This window comes from Podarcis tiliguerta (genome assembly GCF_965153285.1).
Source record: "Podarcis tiliguerta genome assembly, chromosome: 7".
Taxonomy (NCBI): Eukaryota; Metazoa; Chordata; class Lepidosauria; order Squamata; family Lacertidae; genus Podarcis; species Podarcis tiliguerta.
This window is the reverse complement of record NC_139540.1, coordinates 32514361-32532916: the sequence shown is the minus strand read 5'-3', so window position 1 is coordinate 32532916 and position 18556 is coordinate 32514361. Positions and strand designations below refer to the sequence as shown.

Genomic DNA, 18556 nt, shown 5'->3' with positions numbered 1-18556 from the left:
TATGCAGACACTTACTATGGATACCTCAAGACATCAGGTTGGATCCTGACAACCATAAGCAGAAACAAGCTTGCAGAAGGGGGCTTTACAAACTTCCTCCCAGTGGCCCTCTCCACCCTGCCCGAAAAAGCTGGTCCTTGTGGTTGGGGACCCCACAGAACAGAACAGGATGAGCAAATGAAAATTAACAGAAAGAGAGAATTAATGAATAGTGGGCTCACAGAAGGTGTCAATTCACCCCTTCCACAGCAGTCCTCTCATGTTCAATCTCACCCTGTTCTGTATGATCCTGCAACCCTCAGGAAAGATTGCTTTTGAGCGGGGAGTGCAGAAGACTGCAGTGGGGAAAATCCCCTTCTGTGAGCTTTCTTCTGCTTGCAGTTCTCAGGATCCAACCAACTGCCTTTGGAGAAATCAGGACTAGTTGTATATGAAAAAACAGACACACATTAACATTTTAGTAGAACAAAGAGATATTTCAGTAGCAGGAATAAGGGGTTTCAACTCCCAATTTTTCAAATACTTGCTTTTAGTAAAAGCATTCACCTTTATATTAATACGGAAAATAAAAATAAATATCAGTGCCTAAGCATTTAGGACAATATTTCGGGGCAGTGATTAAAATAATTGTCGAATGTTGCTCAGCATAGATTCTTGTTGGCTACTGTTTCTTCTGGAACTGTGAAGAGGTCTAATAGATATCCATATCCCTACTCTGAAGTAAACATGAGTGGGATCATGCTGACCAAGTAACCACTTTATGCAACATTTCTTAAGAATAAACATTTTATTGTTTGTGATTAATTGGATATGTACATAGAAGTACTCCTATATAGAATCAATTAATGTATAAATTTCACAGAAATGCAAGAAAAATACCTAACATCTAAAATAACACTTAAGCAGCAATCCTGTGTCTACTTACTTGGAGGTAAGCCCAACTGAACTTATTGGGACTTATGGCTGAGTAAACATGCTTAGGATTGTAAACTTGCCTTTCTTGCATATTGGCAGAAAGTTCACAAGAGCCAATGAAAACTGTTATTGCACCTAGGCCAGCATATTACAACAAACATCTCTTTCATCTTATGCCATTACTGACTCCTATGGAGAGCAAGTAGGGTCTCACAGACCATAACAAATGTGAAACAGGTTTCTGAAAACTGCTACGTAGACCACCCAAGGACATCAGTTTAGGAGTACTTAAAACATTCTTTAAAGTTTGCCACATTTTAATAAGGTATGTCATGCCACAAAAGCACAGTGCTATTGTATCAGATGATATGAAGATCAACAAAAAAAGAGTGAGTGCCACCATCTAACCCAATGAACTATAAAATTATACAAAAATCATTTTTGCAGCTTTACAAATTAAAAGTACATTTTATAAATAAGTAATCATGTTGAAACAATTGGCTCGTGAGTAATGCTAGGACCACAACACTGTGTCTGTAAGAATTTCAGAACACTTTTGACAATATACCCCACCAAAGACTCCTGAGTAAGCTTAGCAGTCATGGGATAAGAACAGAAGTCTTGTTTGTTTGTTAAAAACAGCAACTGGTTAAAAACAGCAACTAGTTAAAAACAGGAAGCAGAGAGTAAGAATAAATGGGAAGTTCTTTCAGTGTTATTGTTGGCATCCGTCTGTCTTGTGATAAAATGGAGGGCACCTCTGGGGGTGAAGTCAAACTGCTGTGTTATAAGCACCAAAGTGACCTCCCCAGGATGCAAACCTGAGCAGTGTGTATGGATATCCTGACAAAACCTCTCTCTCGGCCTCGCTGATGAGGTCCAAAGGAAAGCAGAGCAATACATTTGGCACAAGCGTGGCTGCAGGAGCTGCCAGAAAGAGGTGTCCAAGGCGCCATCCAACCGTCTCAGGGACTCCTGTTAGGGTTTACTCCTTGGCCTTTTCTTCTCCCGAAGGTATCCCGCAAGGCAGCGGAGGTTTTGGTACAGAGTTCTCCTTCTCCTAGATGGGCTACGTTCCCAGGTTGGTGAGCCCCATCTGCCCCTCACTTTCCTTTACAGCACATGCAGAAACCACCTTCATAACTTTTGGACTCACTATTGGTCTTTTCTGCTCAACCCATTGGAGTCACATGCAGGGGAAGTCCCTAACTTACTGAGGGTCTGACACCCATTATTATTTTTTTAGGACAACAAAACTGTAACATTAAAAAACAAAAACAGAATATACATTACAGGGTCCAGAGCTAGCTTTCCAAACTTAAGGCCATGTTAATTATGCTTTATATAGGGGAGCAACCTTTATTCTGCTGAACTCCACATTCTTTAGGGGTAATCTGTTGAAGGCTGCATGCCAGCAGCAGGCGGAGCTAAAACCAAGGATGGGCAAAGCCGGAGCAAAAGTGTTTTGCATTAACTTATCCACAATAAAGAAAGCTATTTCAGTTTTCACCATCACAACCTCAGATTAGAATTATCAATCCTATGCAGAGGTGAGATCCACTGTACCATTTCAGATTGTACAAATCAGTATTCATGGATAAGAAAGAAGCAAATGCCATTTTCAAACTATTTTACTACAGCTATCAACATATGCAACTTCCCTATAGTCCTCAACTTATACTAATTAAGAGAAGACAAGGCACATTTTTGAACCCTTTGAACCTCTGTGAAAATCGCTCTTTGGTGATTTGTGAAAACTCAGCAGGATGCAAAAGTGCTTGTGCATTTAGAGTACGAAAAATGTAGGATGCAGGAATCACGGTCCTGACTCTGCTGCTTTTGCTCTCAGCAATGTTGCTGCTAACCATATTTGAATTATTATATGATAAGGCCACTATTCAAAACAAAAAGAAAAAAGACGATGAAATTAAACAATATTTTAAAAAAGGCTGAAGCAGCTGCCAGATCCTACAAAAGAAGATGTGACTCAGACATAATTCCATTTTTTTAAAAAAATAATAATCAGTTGAAAGAAATCTTATTCTTTCTGTTGAAAACTTGGTGGTAATGTGTCTTAATCCAGACCTTATGTCAGATCATCACCTCTGCCATTCTAAGTTTGCTGTCAGTTCTAAAGGTAAATGTTTCCTTTGCTTACTGGCTAAGGACTAGATCAATACATCCTAAAAGCTATTCTGCATCAACGAAGTCTGATACAGTTAAGACATTAAGGCTTCTCTGCTTCATAACATCTGTTCTAAGGTTTCCAAGGGATTCAACATGCATAGCTCCCACTGACCCAGTCTAAAATTAGAGATCATGTTTCTGGTTAGTTTTGAATCCTTTTCTCTATTCCTAAGGAGAACTGGATTCCATAAGTACCAACACAAAGAAATATACAATACATTAGGCATTATGTATAATATCAAGTAAACATTCAAATTACTTTGGGGAAGAAACCACAACTGATAGCATCTAATACATATAGAACTTCCAAATTATACTGCCAACATTACCTAAATAATTCTGACAAGTTAACTTGTAGGGAATGTCATCTTAAATTTACAGACAAAGAAAACACACCTAAGGGATGAAATTATGTCAGTTTATATTTGTATTCTTGACACAAATTTTCACACTGCTCTGTTTTCTATCACAGTAGAGAACTATGCTGCAAGAAATGGAATTTTACAATAAAGGTCATTGTAATGTTGGAATCACATAATAAAATAGCCATGTTTAAAATGCTTATGTTGATGAGACCTTTAAAACTTAGGTTTGAATTAAAAACACAAATTTATCATCAACAATGCAAAATTTCATTTAAAATCTATCTAGTTTTGCACATATGGTAATATACACTGCTATCATCTTCATTCGGCTACCTGCATTTTCAATTATTATTATTTTTTAAAAACCCACAAAACCAAAACAACATGTGAAAAGCAAACGAATTCTAATTACTTTATACAGACCTTGCATCTGGTAACTGTATGGAGCCTGTCCTGGCTGGGGAGTGCTAAAACTTGCACCATAGCTCAGAAAGCCTGTCTGTCCAGGTGACTGTGTTTGTGATAATCCGCCTTCTGTCTTGATGCCTGCCCACAATGCACCTAAATCAGTTAGTGATAGCAAAGCTAGTTGTTCATATTTTAACAGAGGGCATTAAATAAAATCACACAAGTATTCATGTAAGTATGCAAAAGGACACCAACCCATAATCTAGTTAAACTGCACTATCTGAACTGACGCAACCTTTCTAATTTAAATTCTTGTTTAATTTAAATCTTGCATGAGCATACTGTAGATTCACCTATTTAGCAATTGTTACATTATCAGTTTAGAAATAGTGGGCAGTATGAAGGAACAGTGAGAGTTTTAGCTTAAAATTGTGAAATTATAGATGTTTAAAGCACATTTGATACTATTATACATTTTTTTGTTTTCGCCTCATTCAGAAAGACATTAGAAAACTTGTTTTATTAATATAAGTATTTCTTTCTTCTATAGCTTTTCACATGCAAGAGCTTAATAATTAAAGAGGGTCAGAATATCAATATCAATAGGGAATTTCATATTTACAAAGTCCAGCATGTGAGTTAAAACTTTCTTAGCTACCAAAGTTGACAAGTTTTACAGTGCAATCCTGTACATGATTTCAAGGTAACTGGGCAACTGCATATACAGGATTTCCACCACCTGGGTCCCAACGCTTTAGTTGATTTAGTTACCAGGGGCCAACACATACAGTAAGCACCTTTTACAACTCAATAGTTTTAAGATTTTTCCTAGACATTTTCAAACAGGGGTGAAAGTGGGAAAATTATCTCTTTTTAAATTATTGCTTGGGCCTATAGGCACATATCCATTATTAACTGCAAAAGGGATACAGCCTTTTTGCCATGTAAACAATACAGATCCCACACCTTTGAGATGTCTCTTCAGACTGGAGTAACATTATATAGTCTTTTTTATTTCTTTTCTTATTGAATTTCATCAAAATTCAAACATCTACAACCCTGCAAATGTTTTCATTAAATAAATGCAATCCAGAAAATTAGAATGTATTTAGCCTGATAAACAGATAGAGACAAAAATAACATTTTGAAGCCTGCCATATGCATTGGCACCTCACTGTCTGGTTTGCATCCACACCATAATAGGCCATTATTTTATGTTGTGTTGGAAAAGGGTATTGCCTGCAGCCCAGTTGTACAGGTAAGCTTTAACTGCTGCAGAGAATCAGCGACATTCGGCAATGCAACCAAAGCTCAGCCCCGGGTTTCTGAAGTGAGGCAAGACGCATGCAGGTGGTGTCAGGAACACCAACAAATCTGTTGGAGCTAATCTGGTGATTTGGCATACAAAATAAAATCACCATGTGAATTATGCACTTGCAATTTTAGATCTGACAAAGCTGCATGTAGACCATGTATTGGTGTGTAAGCTGCTTCTCCTTTATAAAAACCCTCAATTATTTTTCCACTGCAAATCATCCACTCTCAAGGGTGCATTGAAAAGGAGAAGCAAGTGTCATGATAACATTGCAAGCAGCTGGGGAGTAAAATTTCATTCCCCACGTGGCACCTTTATTGTGAAAAAGCAATCCTAACTCTTTTAAACCTCTTCTCTGCATTAAGAGGGAAAACTCATGAATGGTATGATGGTAGTGATGGGAATTATGCTGATGCATGAATATATGTATGTTAATATGTGTATTTAACCTAATTCAAATAAATAATAAACTTCCAACAGCATGTCTGATAAAGAAGCAGTAACTGAAAACCATCCTGCAATGGGGGAAAGCTGCATTTTAAAGTCTTTTTAACAGTTTTGCTGAAGCATTAGAGCCAAGAAAGTCTTAGCAACCAGCTGTCGGTGGCAATCATCTCCACCAACCAAGCTCACTCTGTTACAAACATTATTTCTCCATTCTCTCATTGTACAATATAACAAAAAGCCTTTGCCAGAGTGTTCCATAAAATGTTTAGTTACTACAGATTAAATTAATCAGTGTTCAATTAAAAATTCAGTTCTGATTTGTTATTACACCTATATTTGTGATGTATCACACCATATTGAATCATTATCAAGTATATATAAATATATCAAAAGGAGTTTTTAAAATTTTGCTGTTCAGAAAAAGGGGGGAAAGAAACACAAAAACAGACCAACTGGCAATATTACAAAAAAAGGATATGAACCCTAAAACAAGAATGTAAACTGTATTAACATAACAAAGTAGCAACAAATAACCAAACTGCATTGTGATCAATTTTCCTATTCTAACAGTTTAAGAATAAATTTCAATTATTTTTTAAAAATGTATTTTTAAAAAATCAGTTCTAACACTACAGGAATAAACCACAAGTGACCAAAGTTTTAATTTTTACTTTCATTTAAAAATAAACTTGAAAGTATAATCCTGATAGTCACTCTACTAAGATGAAGTTTAAAACAGGTCACAAGATTATATTTGCTAGATTTAAGCAAATACAAAAGAAACGGATTTGTAAATGCCAGTTAAAGAAAACATAACCCATTATTTTCCAAGTTTCAGTCAATTTATTTGTTGGTTAAGACGGAAATCCTGTCACACCTTATTAGAGAATAAACCCCAGTGGACTTATTTTCCATTATATAGGGAGATAGTATAGTTCAGAAGTCCTCAATGGTGAGCTCAACAGTGGGGATCACCAAAACTTTTAGGGCAATGTGCTTCCAGTTGAGATGAGCCAGTGCCCTTCTCAGTCAACATCTAGGGAGAGAAAGTGTAAAGCCTTTTTATATGAGGCAGTACTTTTGGATATATTATTATGTAGTTCTTTGGTTCCTGTTTCAATTTCTGAGTACTTCTTGGTTTATTAACTGTTGTTTTAAATAAAATTGTGGGTTGCTTTTATTGGGCATGTTTAATAACTGCCTTGGAAATCTAGTAGTAGTAGTAGTAGTAGTAGTAGTATACCGTCCTTCATCTGTAGATCCCAGGGTGGTTCACAACACAAAAATACAAGATAAAAAACGCAAAATATATAATAAAACCGGAACAAAAACAAACCAATACTAATCCCACAACCCATTTAAAAGGGCACCTGATGTTAATGGGACTTAAGTTTGGTTGAATTATTCTTTCTATATTTCATAAGAAATACTTTAATAAGTCAAATGCAGCAAGGGCATCTACATGCACCATGCATGCTGGGAGCGTCTTTAACATTCTTAATGCTCCATAAAGAAAATGTGCACCGATCTTTCTGTTTTTTACACAAACCATAGATATAGCTTGGTTCTTGTCATAAGACATTCAAGTACCTAATATAGCAACATATACCCACAGACTAGGAACCAAATGACCCTCCTTGCTCTGTTACTCCATTGGAGGCATCTGACAACAGAGGGGGAGGGGGAAATTTTCAGGAGCGTCCTGAAAATCCGTTCTACTGGGTTTGCATATCCTCCAGAACAGATTTTTGTGGGACACTGGGGACTGCTGATGGGACAAGGGATTTTTTTAAAAATAACCTCCCCTCTTCTACTAGCAGATACTTCCCCCTGGATCAAAAACTCTTGTGTTTCTGCAAGGACATTAGTTGGAAATAGCCCACAACAAGAAAGTGGGAGACATAGGGATGTGAAAGTTAAGATGCTGCTAAATACTGAGGAGTGCGATTCCAAAATCATGGAACAATGTTCTGCTTCTTTTCAGGCCTCAGTGGTTTTGCAACATACTTATGCTTAAGCTACTAAAATGCGGTATTCTGTCACTAAGTAACGCTGCACTCATCAGCAAAGCGACTTCACAGCCCAATGCAGAACTGTTTGTCACCACCTCCCCAAAAACTTTACTCACCATATGATGGGATTCCATAGGGCTGACCAGGCTGTGGGTACGTTGAATAACCTGTAGCTTGTTGCATCCCTGTGGTAAACTGCGTCTGCCCATATGCAGCCATCGTTTGTGAAGGAGTAGGAAGAATATGCGGGTATGGTCTGCTGTTCGTTGCAAAATGACAGAAAACAGGAAAGCCTTTGTATTAGATAGAAACATGCAAACGTTTTGGTTAAGCTGCATGACAGAATGTAAATTCCTTGGCCACTGTGCAAAACAAATTAATTAATTAAACTATTTTCTACGTCTAAAGATACATTTGTAGTTATTCTAAAGTACAACCTCTCTCAAGGGTAAACTGATTTCAATTATGATTTAACAGATGGATTCAATTATAATTATAAATGAGGTTTAACTCCACTTTTTTTCTTTTTCTTTTTTTTAAACGTAACAGACATCTTACTTGGACGGGTATATCTGTGGTGGGGAAAACTGGTGAGTTTGTCTTGGGCTGAAGCCACTGCTTCCAATTGCTGTACAGAGGAGAAAAGAAAGCACATGGAAGTGTAAACACACACATCTAACCTAAATATTATTTCTGTTAAAGGAACTTTAGAAATTTAATGAAGTTTAATAAAATTAAAACAGCGCCAAGTAATACTTTACTAGATCCAGGCTAGCACAACAATTCTCAACATCTTTATTGCAAATTAGGCTTTTGCAATTGCTCTTAAGGGACCGTTTTAAAAATATGTCACACTTTAAGGCCTTTTTAACACACCCTGTCATATTTCTAGCCATTTAATTAACTCTCCACTTTTCTCACAATTTTGCACTTGAATTAAATGAATTACTCCATGCATGGTTCTTAAATTTAAATGCTGTAAATTGTCAGCATTTTTATACAAGGGTGACATTTTAGTGAGTCAGATATTCTTCAAACCCACAATCATACTTCCATTTTTCCTTCCCAAGAACTATAGCCACTACTGAAAACAGCTATTTAGCACATGGTAGTGAGGAATGAAACAAATGCCAATAAGAGAGCAATTCCTCTTCAGCGTTTTATTATTTATTCCTTCCAATGACGGTGTGACTTAGGAAGCTGCTTTATACAGAGTCAGACCACTAGGCCATCCAACTTAGTATTATCTGCAGTGACTAGCCATAGCTTTACCAACAAGGGACTTCCCCATTCAATCTAGATATGCCACCGATTGGACTCAAAACCTTTTCATCGCAAAGCATGTTTTCAAGCACAGTGATGGCTGAAGACATTCACACTGCTATGGAACCAAAAAGGAAGCATTCCTTGTTGGATTTTATCAGCTAGAATCTTAAAAAAAAAATGACAGTGTACCAATACTGAGATTGTAAAACTGACGTATAAAACTTGAAACCTTGCATAATATTTTGTGACATTTTGGTTGGCCTTCAAAAAGTATTGCAGCCAGGCATGGTGGGCAGCATCCAGCTAAGTGCTCCTCAGTACAGACTCACTAAAATTAAGGGCCTAATTTACTCATGTCCATTAATTTAATAGACCTACTCTGAGTAGGATTAACACGGAATACAACCCATTTTTTTCAGCAGTAAAACGGCTGAAGCACCTTCACTGTTCAAATGTACATTTCTTTTTCTTTGTCAAGATTGGGGTCGGTAGGAGGATCTTTTAAGTTTGCAGCAGTAGCTGGCTATGAACAGTGCAGATTGGCTGTTACCTCCTGCTGCAGTAACCGGGACAGCTTTGCACTTAAAAAAATAGGTTCTCACCACAGCTGATAAACTTTTGTCTTCACACAAACTTAGATTTTTTGAGGCAAAGCTATCTGCTTTACACATGACAAATAAAATGTGGGCTTGGACTACACTGAGACTAAAGGGTGCCCAGTAAATGTCACCAGTAACAGCTCTGTATTTCAGCTAAGAACAGCAGAACACACAGAAGAAAATATTGCTAGACCAAACTGAGGCTGCTAGACTCACCTGGAACTGGAGCCCCATTGGACTCAGCAGAACTTACTTCTGAGTAGACATGTATAGAATTTCACTATTAATTTCAAAATAGACTTGGCAGCTAATAAGTGGCAACCGCTGCCAATAAGGGGAATACACACATGAAAATCCACAGAATGTATGGTTGTCTTTACTCAGAAACAGTTTTCTAATTAATTATCTGAAATATATATGGGTATCATATTTACACATGGCAAATGCTTCCTTACCTGATCCTGAAAAACTGTCTAAAGACCCGTCTGCTGTTGTAGTAGCAATCTCACTGCTGCTCATTGGCTCTGTTTTAACTAAAATATAAATAAAGTGTGTTTTTATGTTCACTATGACTGCAGTCCAGACAAATTTCCCTGACAGTCAGTAAAACTGAACTCAGTGGGGCTTACTTCTGAGTAGACATGCACAGAATTTCATACTTGTGCACAAACACTCATGCATACGTGCAACACACTCGTACACTAATTGCTTATGTTCATATATACTAATGCAGCACTAATTCTAAGAAACACAAAGCTTATTTTGTACATTTATTTTTTATAAACATATTATACACAAAAATATGTACATCTGTCTGAAATGAGTAAAAACCATTACAACAGAATTGTTTATTGCCTTTCTAGCAAGTCTCTGAGGTGATCTACATAACTGCCAAAAAGTTACTGTCAGATCAGTACAATATTAGGCTGCAATCCTACAGCATTTACTTGGGAGCAAGTCCACTTGAACTTGGGTAGACGGGAACAGAATTCTGCTGTTACTAAACCAATTATATAATTTAGTGTACAGGCGTCGACCATTTTGCACAGGGGTTCTGTTCCTGGTGTAGGCGGAGCATGCATAACCCCAATCAACCCCCATTCTGCCCTGCCCCCCATTCTGTCCTCTTCTGGTACCAAAAGGACCTGTATGTAGATAGTGCAAAATGGCCACCGCCTGTACTTTATTCTAACTTTTTACACCTAATCTTTATAACTTTCAGGACATTTCATGATACAGTAACAAACACACAGACAATGCAGTACTCTTAGTTATTTTACATTCTGCTAAACTATACATTTACAGGTATCTTTAATATTCCAAGTTTTGTACATTTCAAAGGAAGCTGCCTTGCACTGAGCAAGACTATTGTACACATTATCAGGAGCTCACCTAGTTTCAGACAGGAGTTTTCCCCAGTCCTACCTGGAGATCACAGGTATTAAATCTGTATCATTTTACATGCAAAACATGTGAACTACCACAGTGCCCCTTGCAACTGTAGCCTACCTTGTTTATTAGCTAGGATAGTGGCAGATGCATAGTTGGTCTTGCAACAGGAGTGGAAGATTGGGTTTACCGTATTTTTCGCCCTATAGGACGCACCGTCCCATAAGGCGCACCTAGTTTTTTGGGGGGGAAATAAAGGAAAAAAATTATTTCCCCCCCAGGCGCGGGGTTGGGGAAGCCCGAGCTTCCCCCGACCCCAGCCCCCAAACAGGCAGCTCTCTGCAAGCCGTGGGAGCCCAGTGCTGGCTCCCGCTGCTAGCGGAGCGGTCCGCAAAGCCTGGACACGCTGAGCTTAGCGCGCGCAGGCTTCAGCATGCAGGCAACTCTCCGCCAGCAGCGGGAGCGCTCCCGCTGCTAGCGGAGAGGTCCGCGAAGCCTGGACGCGCTGAGCTCAGCGCGCGCAGGCTTCAGCATGCAGGCACCTCTCTGCAAGCAGCGGGAGCGCTCCTGCTGTTTGCGGAGAGGTCCGCGAAGCCTGCATTCGCCCCATAGGACGCACCCAGATTTCCCCTTCATTTTTGGAGGGGAAAAAGTGTGTCCTATAGGGCGAAAAATACGGTAATTAGCTGTTGCAGAGATTCCCCCAACTCTCTGGAGCAAATCTGGGAAGGGTGTGGGGCATGAGCTATGCCCTGTAAGTAGAGAGGATTCCCAGAATTTGACTAGCATAAGCTGAGTGTGGGTTAGTACGGTTCATGAGTAAACTAAAGCCCTTATAATAAAGTAAAACATGAATATATTTATGGAATCTGAAATTTACAGGCACTTGATAAATTAGAATGATCATTATTAATACTGATTTATTAATAATCTTCTACACATTATAAAACCATTTATACCTGAGATAATTTAAAACACAAAAACAGCAAATGCATTTAAAACAAGACTAAAATACAACGAAACAGACACTTGTAGTAAAATTTATCCAGCTGTGAAAGCTTATGGGAACAAACATGTCTTCAATTGTTTTGGAAAGTGCAGATAGTGGGTGGTGCCTGTCATATTTTGTAAGGAATGCTATTCCACAGAACAGGGGCAGTGACACTGAAAGCCTTGCTTTCAGTTACTGTGGAACAGGCTTCTCAGATCTTTGGAACTTGCAGGAGGAAATCTTCCACAGACTGCAGCGACATACAGGGTTTATAAGCAATAAGGAAGTTTCTCAAGTAACCTGGTCCTGAGCTGTATTGAGCCTTATGTTAGCAATCGGCTGCCAGTGCAAATCCTGCAAGCAGCTTCCGGACTAACCCCAAGGGTTGCACCAGCAAAGCACATTGCAGTAATCAAACTGTAAGGTTCCCAATGCATGCACAACCGTGGTCAAGCCAATCTGGATCCAATAATGTCCATAGCTGTCTTACCAATTAAAGTTGGTAAAAGGCATTCCTAGCCATTGGGGACAGCTGGACCCCCAATGACAGAGCTGGAACCAGGAACATCCCCAAACTATATAGGCGCCTGCTTCTTCAGTGAGAGCACAACCTCATCTAGGACAGGCAACGTATCAACTTCTCTGACCTGGGAGTCACTCACCCACCAAGGCTCCATCTTCCCAGGATTTATGACAGTCCAGGAGGAACAGCAACAACATCACACTCCTCCTGTCCCTCTCCTGAGAGAGGTCATCCAGTAGGGTGACCAAGGAATGCCCAGTTCTGAACCTGGGTCTGAAGACAGATTGTAATGGGTCACCCTCTCAAGTTTCTTGTCCAAAAAGGGTATTAAAAACTGGGTAGTAGTTGTAAAATACCACTGGGTACCGGGTGGTCCCCCCCCCATGAATGACCACACATCACCTCCACAGTGGCTAGCACCACCCTATCATGAAGTTGCATACATCACACACTGAACCCACACAGCCATGTTTCCCTAGCTAGCTTCAATCAGGCTGCAAAAACAAACTGCTCCCACTAAACATGGCTTGATGGAGTATTGGCATCTCACATGCCATGGAGACGAATGGCACTGTCCTCAGGCAGGTCACAAAGGGTCTCTGAGGTACCCTGGGCTCCATCCACCAATATGGGTGTCAATAGCCTATGAACCACATATTCACTAGTTCCGCTTGCTGACTTTTAGAGAACCCAGTGGAATCAATGATGTAGGTCTTCTTTGTTGTTTTCACCCCCATGCAGTAAGCACAATAGGGTGCTCTCACATGTTTGGTCATCTTTGCAGTGGGACTTCCACCACCTGCACTCTAGCTATCGCCTGGTCTTTTTCATCACATGCAGCCCCCCAGTATACCAGGGAGCTGAATATGCTCCACAGTGTTGGAGAGAATGCTCAAGATCTATCATATCTACAACCTTCTGCGTCTTGTCATTCCATAACAAAATAAGGTCTTCTGCAGGATTGCCAGTTCTATTCACCAGAAAATTTCACAGGAATCCATTGTGGTCCACAAGTCTCCAGGGACAGACCATAATAATGGGTCCCACACTCCTACAGGGGCAGTTGGTACTATTAGCCCAAACTGCACCAGGTTGGAAGGACGAGCAGTTCAAAAAGCAACCATGACGAAGTTCATACCTAGCCAGGTATTATAGCTGGCAGACAATTTTATTTCATTTGGTTACAAATAGTACAAAAATCCCAAAGCCAACTTGAAAACACTTTTAATTATCACTATACCACACTAGCACCTCTCCTCAACCAATATCCAAAGACGTTTTCCTAATTTAAAGCTTCCCTTGTGGGTAAAAGTTTGAGTTTCTATTGGCTGAGTGTGTTATGCAATGCTAGTGAGAACTGAGAAAACCAGGCCAATGAGGATAATAATTTAAACCTTCAACTTTATGCCACACATTATATGATCCCAGCCCTTTAGACCTGAAGCACCTGTGATACATTAACCCATTCACATCACCTGTTAACTGGATATTTCTGACACAGTGGAGTGGGAAAAGTGTGAGACTTCAAATCATGTATTGTCAGTGTTTCCCAAACTTGGATATCCAGTTGTTTTTGGACTTCAATTCCCATCATCCTTGATCCCTGGTCCTGATAGTTTGGGATGATAGGAGTTGTAGACTACTGGGAATGACACTAGAAGTTTGCACACTAGAGTCTGCAAAGATGAAACTGGGTTTTCATACAGTCGGTTCATCCTATTTTTTTCATAAGGCCTGATGCGCAAAAGACCACCAAGGCCATCAGGAAGAAAATAGCACTCAGCAGGGCATACACAGCAGCTATGCTGTAAGGGCTTCGCCTTCTCAGATTGCTCCATACCCACACATTGTATTAAAACATTGCCAAAGTGCAGATAAGCAATTCTGCACTGTAACCTATTGCAGGTGTAAGAGTTTTGGAGGATCCCCAAAATCTGGCAGTAAAATACACTCCCGAAGGAGCTCCAAACTTAAAAACAAATAGATATTTTAAGTGTGGAAAAGAAGAGTTTTGACGTACACCCTCTTTTCTGAAACAAATGCCTCAGAATGCAGTGAATGTGCTTAAAACCACTTCTACCACATTTTAGAAACCACACTATCCAAGTAAGCTGAAACTCTACTCAAGCAATGCTGGAATTCGGTCCAGCCTTGAATACATTTTTCCTGTACTGCCAATTGTTTCTTCTTCCAAAACCATATTTATATTCTGATACTTCTCTGAAGAATTTCCCCCTGCTCTTGGCCCTATGAGTTCCATCCAGTCCTTCCTACAGCAGCTAGTATATCACCCATATTTTGTGTGCTGTTGACACACTACTATAGGTCAAAGCTTTGGGAAGAAATAGGTCATGGGCTTTTGGAAGAAAAGTACAAATTCAAACTTCAAAATGCATTAGCCATTTAGCCAATCTTTACAATAAACCCCAAAATTGATTACTGAAAGATTACTACAGCAAAAATTAACCTAATTTTAAATGCTAGGTAAATAACATTTAACATATGTTTCTTTTCTAGGTAACATTTGTTGTTGTTTAGTCGTTTAGTCGTGTCTGACTCTTCGTGACCCCATGGACCAGAGCACGCTCCTATTATATTTCTATAATTTTAATCACCCATTAGATTCACTCATAAAATGCAGAACTATTACAGCTTCTGATAACAAAGTGTGCCCTCTATTTTCCACTGGAATACAATTTGCAGAACTGCGGGAAAAGCATGGCTATGATGAGACTGAGATGTGCAGATGTCTTTAGCGTTCCAGTGCTCAGGTAAATTACTATACTGAGCATCTCATTATTTATTTATTTTTATTTAGCTATACTGCTTAATCGCAGTTGTCACAAAGGTTGAAAATTCCCTATCCTGATCCATGGAAAATGCAGGTAGGAAAGACTTTGGGAGGGATGAGGAGGTTCCTCTAAATTTATGGAGCATGAAAAGAAGCCTAGCAGGTGGAGATAATCTATTTTACTTTCACTAATATGGCCAATCAAGAAGTCCCTGGAGCATGTATGGGTGTAGGTGTACCCACTTAAAGCATATTCTGCCTGCCTGGCACTCAACTCCTAATTCCTGAACGAAGGCAAAGCTGAGATGTATTGTTGGGCTACAGCTGCCATCATCCTTGACCATTAACTTTGCTGGGTGGGGCTTACGGAATTGGAATTCATCTTGTGAAAGGTCAGAGATTCTACATCCCTGACATGAAGAATCACAGGATACTATTATTTAAGTAATACTAAGAGAGTAATTCCCCATAATCTTTAAGTGAACATAACTTTCTTAATAATAATTAAATATTCATACTACAGAAGGCTGGAAAGTACAAAGTTAAAGTCACATTACATTTGGTTTTTCAATAGGGATGGCACTGAAATGCTCAATACCTGGTTTCATAAACTGACTTGTCCAGCCTGTAATGCTTGACTGTGTTACAAATTGTATATCATATCCCTGAAAAGTTAACTCAGAATGTTAAACTATGTTGTGCATGCTCAGTTAGCATTCAACAGACCAGGTACCCCAACCCAGCTGTGCTTTGTGGGTGAATTTGTATAGGTTATTTTTAGAGCTAACCTCTCTCGTTCATTGCTGTGAAATTACATGACTGCATACTCTGCTACTTGGTAACTGCATCTGCAGAAGTCCCCCCCCCCCCTTCAGTTAGTCATTGACATCTGATGAATCTCACAGGTTGCTGCGAAACACATGGTCAGATTAACCCTTTGATGCACATCTCCTCTACCAATTCAACCAATTATCCTGATTGTTTAATGGAAATATTTTATGCTTGTTTGTTGTGCCCCATCCAGATTCAAAACGCTTTTTGCTCTCAAATGTGTTTGCTTACAGGAGGATCTCTCTGCAATGGATGGTGCTGTGGCGTTGAGTCACGCCAGGTTTAACCAAACTATAGTTCTCAGGGGTTGATACAATATTGCACATGTATGCAGTGTCCTAGTGTTCATGCCCATCAGCATGAAAAAGGAGTTCTTCAGCCACCATATGCTCTGAAGTTAAGCATTTAGGAACACTGAAGACAACAAAGTGCTTCAGTTTCAAAGAATGACATACAAGTTCTGCTACATACAATGACACTTCAAGGAAAACACATTGGACCACCCCAAATCATTTGCCCATGTATGTGAACAGAAAAGAGTAGATTTAGCTGAAAGGCATGACATGGAGCACATCAGCATTGATTGTTGCAACGTACCCATCTGAGCAAGCAGATTGTTTTAAATGGAAAATAGCTTGCCAATTCTTTTTAGTGATCTAGCTGCAGTAAAAAACTTCAAAGCAGCTCAAGCTGTGCACATGCTTTCTCTCCATTCATGAATATGGCCCATGTGCATACATCCATAATTAGGTTTTCAGAAATAACATCTGAACTTGGTTCTTAGCAGATATTAGGACCAAATTAGATGACTAATGGCTATACACATCATTAGCACGCCCCCTTAAGGAAAAAACAACAACCTTAAACAGCAGGTGTGTATATTATTTTCATCACAGCAGCTGTGCATGGGGAGATAAGGGTTAACCTTTTCTTCCTGCTGTGAAATCAATGAAAATTTCCCTTTGACAATGGGAACTTTCCTTCCTAAGAGCAGCTTAGATAGCATTTTTGGCCAAATTGCACTCCACCACACACTGTGGTCCCAATGAAAACTGGGCCCAGATGTACCTATTAACTTAAACACAGAAGCACACACATAATTGCTAATGACACATCTAGTACCATGTCTCATTTGCCCTCGGTTATCCAAAAGCACTACCAATTAAAATAGATTCTCATGGTTCATGTTGACAAAGAAGCCTGATTATACTTCCTTTTGAAAGAAGGGTGGAGGCTAGTGAGTGGAGCTGGGGCAGTGGGGAAGAGAGAACTGGAAATATGGGAATATAGGAGGAGAAATACACACATCCTTCTTCCTGCTGTGTACCATTGCATTTGAGGAAAGTGAGCAGAAAAGGAGACCAAGGCTATGCCATGAGAAAGGGTTGCAAGTGTGTCAAATTCTAGATATCTCTTCCTATCCACCTTCCATGAGAAAAACAACTACCCAGGGCCCCTCCAGATGTCCTTTTTATCACGCATCATGATAAGCCATGCTCATGATGCTACTGGGGCAGTTACACGCAAGCCTGATTTCAGTACTAACTTCCTACTGGAATCCTTTAACTTTATGTACCACAAATGTTTTTCGTTATTTCAGTCCCACTTTTTTGTGCTATAGCCACTTCGAACAGCAATAATATGATAGCATTGTGAAAGCACCTCAAAAGAAACTAAAGTGGAATAAATTCACCACTATTATTGTGCCAAGAACACATTGAAGAATGCTGTACATCCACAATAAAACAGGAACACCCATGAGATAGCCATTTCAAATGATATTGAGACCAATACCTTCAGCTGATTTATACAGTATATAGTAAGTTGCTGCTTTTTACAAAGTCAGGCCATTGACTTTGTATGGTCTACAATGACTGGCATAACCTCTCGGGGGGCTTTGACAAGAGTCTTTTCCAGTCCTATCTGGAGATGCCAGTCCTACCACGGTTCTGCATATTTTTCCATCCCCCCAAACCTCTAAAAAATAAACCTTCCCCACCAGCTCAGCAGATAGGTCCCCTTAATAGCCTACACTTTTGCCCTTAATAGGCTACACTTTTTTTTGCTGTTCAGTGATAAATTAAATTATATGCAATTTCCTTTCACCCGACAATCACCATATCTGATAAGTGGGGTTGAAGAGAGGGAGAGAATGAATTTGTGGGATCAGAGGATGGGAGGGAGAAAGAATCCATGAGAGAGAGGAGAGTTTCAGGGAGGGAGGCCGGCTTATTTCTGAAATCAGATTAGATCAGACATAAGCTTTTTCCTGATTTTTCACCTATTTTTGAGCCAACCTGACATGATCTGGTGGTGCTGGAAGAAGTCATTCATCTCTATTCAGGCACAGCCTTTCCCCAAGTAAATGCTGTAAGTCGCTTGCAGACATCCAGGTAACAAGCAACAAACAACAAAAATAATAAGTGTTCTTGCTCAGTATCCTTGTATTTTACTGTAACTGGAAGTGTCATGACTAGCAGTTTTAGATGTTCCTAGTAAAATGGGAGAAATGGGAGT

At 39.5% G+C, this 18556-nt stretch overlaps 1 protein-coding gene and 1 long non-coding RNA gene across 15 annotated transcripts in view; both read right to left on the bottom strand.

Moving 5' to 3' along the window:
* EYA1 (EYA transcriptional coactivator and phosphatase 1) overlaps positions 1-18556 on the bottom strand; it is an 81035-nt gene that overhangs the window by 44053 nt on the left and 18426 nt on the right. For 9 of the 14 annotated variants that reach the window (XM_083451117.1, XM_083451118.1, XM_083451108.1 and 6 more), the window contains 4 exons: positions 9970-10047; positions 8208-8277; positions 7766-7908; positions 3891-4028 (listed from right to left, as the gene is read on the bottom strand). In XM_083451117.1, the coding sequence (XP_083307243.1) occupies positions 3891-4028; positions 7766-7908; positions 8208-8277; positions 9970-10047 (429 nt within the window). The remainder of the gene's footprint in view (positions 1-3890; positions 4029-7765; positions 7909-8207; positions 8278-9969; positions 10048-18556) is intronic. The other 5 variants (XM_083451111.1, XM_083451121.1, XM_083451120.1 and 2 more) reach the window with 1 other exon arrangement.
* Positions 1564-2789, bottom strand: LOC310682596. Its single transcript, XR_014514036.1, has 2 exons — positions 1889-2789; positions 1564-1842 (listed from the first exon to the last, which is right to left on the bottom strand). It is a non-coding gene; the product is annotated as an uncharacterized lncRNA (long non-coding RNA).